Source organism: Heterodontus francisci, chromosome 28, assembly GCF_036365525.1.
Source record: "Heterodontus francisci isolate sHetFra1 chromosome 28, sHetFra1.hap1, whole genome shotgun sequence".
In the NCBI taxonomy this organism is placed as follows: domain Eukaryota; kingdom Metazoa; phylum Chordata; class Chondrichthyes; order Heterodontiformes; family Heterodontidae; genus Heterodontus; species Heterodontus francisci.
In genome coordinates, this window is record NC_090398.1 from 35492382 (window position 1) to 35497556 (window position 5175).

The 5175-nt window shown below is 47.6% G+C and overlaps 1 protein-coding gene across 1 annotated transcript; it reads right to left on the reverse strand.

The window, feature by feature from the left end:
- Positions 1-705: 705 nt before the first annotated feature.
- On the reverse strand, positions 706-3299 carry LOC137345211 (probable G-protein coupled receptor 139). Its single transcript, XM_068008675.1, has 3 exons — positions 3223-3299; positions 2881-2945; positions 706-1607 (listed from the first exon to the last, which is right to left on the reverse strand). The coding sequence occupies exons 1-3, from the start codon at positions 3297-3299 to the stop codon at positions 706-708; spliced, it is 1044 nt and encodes a 347-aa protein (XP_067864776.1).
- Between the last annotated feature and the right edge of the window lie 1876 nt (positions 3300-5175).

Here is a 5175-nt window from a genome sequence, read left to right on the forward strand (position 1 = left end):
GCTATGTGGCCTGGTCCAATCTGCACCTTCTCCTTTGTTATCTCTTTCCCCAACCCCCACCTCACTTGTTTATAATCTGTGACTTTTCTAATATTTGTCAGTTCCGAAGAAGGGTCACTGACCCGAAACGTTAACTCTGCTTCTCTTTCCACAGATGCTGCCAGACCTGCTGAGTGAATCCAGCATTTCTTGTTTTTGTCTACAGAGCATTAGCCTGGGCTCTGGATGATTAGTCTACTGACATTACCACTATGGCATTGCCTCTCAAGCAGAGCAGTCACCAAGCTGAGGCACCAGGGCTGCTGGCCCTTCAGCTGAACCCTGCCATGTTCCCTCACCCAAGGTGCCGTTTACAATGCCAAGCACCTCGGCTGGGTTTGCCCAGATGCAAGCATATCACCATGTCCCCCACCCCTGCCCACTCCCACCGATGTATTTCGGGTCATCCAGCTGTCAGTCACCTCTTGCCTGCTGCCCCACTGCTCTTTGGTGTGTGTGATCCCCAACCCCACCAGTGTACTTCTGGTCATCCAGCTGTCAGTCACCTCTTGCCTGCTGCCCCACTGCTCTTTGGTGTGTGATCCCCCACCCCACCAGTGTACTTCTGGTCATCCCGTTTTCGGTCACCTCTTGCCCATTGGGGATAAACTTTACATTAATGGAGTGCAAACACTGGGATCCGCCTCGAGGTTGTTCTCAGTTGTTTTATTTATTCATTAATTGAATAATTGATGCGATGGGATATTTCACCATGCTCTTGAACTGCTCTCTGAACTTGGACTGAGTCGCCCCATAAATAAATGTCTTTGTGCAACAATTTAAAGTCCGCAGCATTAATCCAGCTCGTCGAAATATATATTCGGAATCGCTGTAATCTCTGGGAACTCTTCCTGTAATATTCCAATATAAGAATTGTACAACATATACCAACCACAGAAGTATGAAGCTGCCAGATATGCTGAACAGTAAAATCACAGACTTCCTTCTGCTCTCCATCTCTGGGTCACTGCAATTCTCTCCCTTCCTCTCCCACCTTAGTCCTTTACGGACTCGACTGGCCACGAAAATATGTCGGACTGTCAGAGCATGGAGGAACAGAATTAACGCGAATGGGAGTAATGGGATTAAAATCTTATCAAACCTGTCAAATCCCACCCATCTGGGCTCAGTAAAATATGCTGTAATTAGATAACAGCCCAATGGAACATTGTCAATTATGTCTCCATGTTCAAATACAAAGTAATAGGGGACGTTTTCTAAACAGAGCAGAATGCAGGTTGTTACTAAAACCACACCTGCCGTTTTCTCAGTGCAATATTTTGTTTTCAGCTTCTGACAACAAATGGCTACAAATCGATCAAAGGAGAAAGTGACGGTGAACCAGACAGAACACTCTGTGGCTGTCCGACTCAGGACAATAATAACACTACACACAGGAGTGATGTGCAGGAAACATCGCGGGGAATGATAATAACCGATCCTGAACAGTATCACCTCAGTTATAATGAACAGTAGATCCGCTGTTGCCATGGCCACCAGGTAGCGAGTGGTACAGGTGGAGAGGCCGCATTTTCCCCGGGACAGGATCACAATCGCCAGGAAATTAACTGTGTGAGAGACAGAAGGGAAAACAGACTGGAAATTACTGATCAAACATTCTCCGTGTCTGAATCAGAGATTAAAGGCAGGATTTTAGTGATAAAAACAGGTGAGTTAGGGCGGGTCAGAGAATAAATTTTTAAAAATATCAACACTGAACCCAACGGACCTCCAGTCGCCCTCTTCCGTGTTTAATGGAGTCGGGACAGGAGTCGAGCAGACAGTCACTCCCAGGAGGCGGCTTGGCAATTGAAAGAATTTAATGAGGGTGCAAGTCTCTCATTTCATCTGTCTTACAGGTCTAACTCTGGCTGGCCTGGTTTCCACATGAGAGCCCACACCACATACAAAGACACCTGGGTTTGGCAATTGGAACAGTTCCCTGATCCAGGATCGGACTGCGCCTCGGGAATAGGTGCCCCAATCTCAGATCACACCCCACTTTCCCTGGAATCGGACCACACCACCACCAGGATCAGAGCCCCCCCCACCTCTTATTGGACTCTGCTCCCTGGATCAACCCTCCCCCCCCTGCCCACACCCACCCCTCTGGCTCGGACCCATCTCCTGGGATCAGACCAGCCTCCTGGGTTCGGGCGCACTGGGAATCAGGTTCCCATCCATTGTGTCTTGGATCAGAGGCTCCCCCACGCCCGCTCCCCCGAACTGAACTTGAACAATCTCGAGGATGGGAGACCTCACCCTGGGGTTGTGATCAAACACTACTCCTCCACTAACCCGGTCCGCATTCCACGAAAGGAGACTCCTTCACGGGATTGGGGATCAGACTTTCCCTCTTACCCTCCCCACACTCAGCACACACTACAGGATAGTAGACCCCTCCTGGAGTTTGGGATCGACAGCCCAGCGATCCGAGAAGTCACCACTCTTTCCCCGTCTGGAGTTGGGGAATGAACATTTCCCCAACAACAGGCAGCTTTCCCCCAAATACCTCAGGGCCCGCACTTTGACCGTCCTGGTCCTGTAGCCTAATCCAGTGTCCTGCCTCTACGACTGGACGCCAAACCTGTCAGTCAAGCGGACTTTAGGGAGGAGAACATGTCAAAGATTAGATTAGAAGTGAGATGAGGATTTTCTTTCCACCCAGAGGGTGGTGGGGGTCTGGAAATCACTACCAGAAAGGGTAGTAGAGGCAGAAACCTCAAGGGATTAGGCTGGTTGACGATGGGCCAAGTGACCTCTTTCTGTGCCATAAACTTTCTATGATTCCATTCTATTTAAGATAAAACAGGACTCAGTACTGGAGTGAAAACAAAATACTTTTACTGCTGTAAAACTGATAAAAATAGACGAATGTTGAAGACATCCAGGAGGTCAGGCAGCATCTGTGGGGAGCAAAACAGAGTTAACATTTCAGGCTGGTAGCCTATCATCAGAACTGGAAGATATCAGACATTAACAGGTTTAAAACAATGATCGAGGCAGTGAAAAGTGGGGTATCGGGTCAGGAAAGAACAAAGGGGAAGATATGTGATTGGGTGGAGGGCAGGAATGATTGGATGACAAAAGGAATGACGGTGAAAGGCGAATGGGACAATTAAAGAAATAGAGGATGGGCCCAGAGGAGGCATAAATGGTGACATCAGGGGAACACGGACTCACTGCATTCCATAAACAAAGTGATTCCTGACAACGCTGACCACCACTGACATCATCAGGCTGCGCCGCGGTGTGCACATGCACAGATGGTCTCCTGCTCTCTGCGCATGCGCTGCGTTCCGGCTTGCCAGGACTGGTTAGCGTATGCACCGATGGTGTCATCGCGTGACGTCTGCATCTTCGGGCAACGCGCCTGGTCGGCCTCTGCGCATGTGCTTTATGCAACACCAACGGGTATTCACGCATGTGTCAAGCTTCGGTGCGAGTTTCTGAAAGTGGAAGGAGGAGAGGTTTTGTCGGGCATTTTCTCGCAATTATTTAGTCGTTTTGAAGATTTCAGTCTGCTTCATTTTAATCAGAAAGAGGAGATTGCTCCAAGGTAAGTTGTTCTGAAAACACATACCAAAATTCGGGAGGAGCTGGGGAATATAGATTGGGAGCAGCTGTTTGAAGGTAAATCCACATTTGATATGTGGGAGTCTTTTAAAGAGAGGTTGATTAGCGTGCAGGAGAGACATGTTCCTGTGAAAATGAGGGATAGAAATGGCAAGATTAGGGAACCATGGATGACAGGTGAAATTGTGAAACTAGCTTAGAGGAAAAAGGAAGCATACATAAGGTCTGGGCGGCTGAAGAAAGACGAAGCTTTGGAAGAATATCGGGAATGTCGGACCAATCTGAAACGAGGAATTAAGATTGTTAAAAGGGGCCATGAAATATCTTTAGCAAACAGGGTTAAGGAAAATCCCAAAGCCTTTTATTCATATATAAGGAGCAAGAGGGTAACTAGAGAAAGGATTGGCCCACTAAAGGACAAAGGAGGAAAATTATGCGTGGAGTCAGAGAAAATGGGTGAGATTCTAAATGAGTACTTTGCATCGGTATTCACCGAGGAGAGGGACATGACGGATGTTGAGGTTAGGGATAGATGTTTGATTACTCTAGGTCAAGTCGGCATAAGGAGGGAGGAAGTGTTGGGTATTCTAAAAGGCATTAAGGTGGACAAGTCCCCAGGTCCGGATGGGATCGATCCCAGGTTACTGAGGGAAGCGAGAGAGGAAATAGCTGGGGCCTTAACAGATATCTTTGCAGCATCCTTAAACACGGGTGAGGTCCCGGAGGACTGGAGAATTGCTAATGTTGTCCCCTTGTTTAAGAAGGGTAGCAGGGATAATCCAGGTAATTATAGACCGGTGAGCCTGACGTCAGTGGTAGGGAAGCTGCTGGAGAAGATACTGAGGGATAGGATCTATTCCCATTTGGAAGAAAATGGGCTTATCAGTGATAGGCAACATGGTTTTGTGCAGGGAAGGTCATGTCTTACCAACTTAATAGAATTCTTTGAGGACAGGTTTAGATAGAGGATCTGGATCGGCCTAGGCTTGGAGGGCCGAAGGGCCTGTTCCTGTGCTGTAATTTTCTTTGTTCTTTGTTCTAAGTGACAAAGTTGATTGATGAGGGAAGGGCTGTAGATGTCATATACATGGACTTCAGTAAGGCGTTTGATAAGGTTCCACATGGTTGGCTGATGGAAAAAGTGAAGTCGCATGGGGTCCAGGGTGTACTAGCTAGATGGATAAAGAACTGGCTGGGCAACAGGAGACAGAGAGTAGGAGTGGAAGGGAGTTTCTCAAAATGGAGACGTGTGACCAGTGGTGTTCCACAGGGATCCTTGCTGGGCCCACTGTTGTTTGTAATATACATAAATGATTTGGAGGAAAGTATAGGTGGTCTGATTAGCAAGTTTGCAGATGACACTAAGATTGGTGGAGTAGCAGATAGTGAAGGGGACTGTCAGAGAATACAGCAGAATATAGATAGATTGGAGATTTGGGCAGGGAAATAGCAGATGGAGTTCAGTCCGGGCAAATGCGAGGTGATGCATTTTGGAAGAACCAATTCAAGAGTGAACTATACAATAAATGGAAAAGACCTGGGGAAAATTGATGCACAGAG

Excerpts from the sequence above, each read along its gene's own strand:
- LOC137345211 (XM_068008675.1), bottom strand. The coding sequence starts at position 3,299 with ATGTGCACACCGCGGCGCAGCCTGATGATGTCAGTGGTGGTCAGCGTT. Across the intron at positions 2,946-3,222 it reads CACTTTGTTTATGGAATGCA|ATGCTGCCTGACCTCCTGGA; the intron begins GTGAGTCCGTGT and ends TGCTCCCCACAG. Across the intron at positions 1,608-2,880 it reads TCAGTTTTACAGCAGTAAAA|TTAATTTCCTGGCGATTGTG; the intron begins GTATTTTGTTTT and ends TCTCTCACACAG.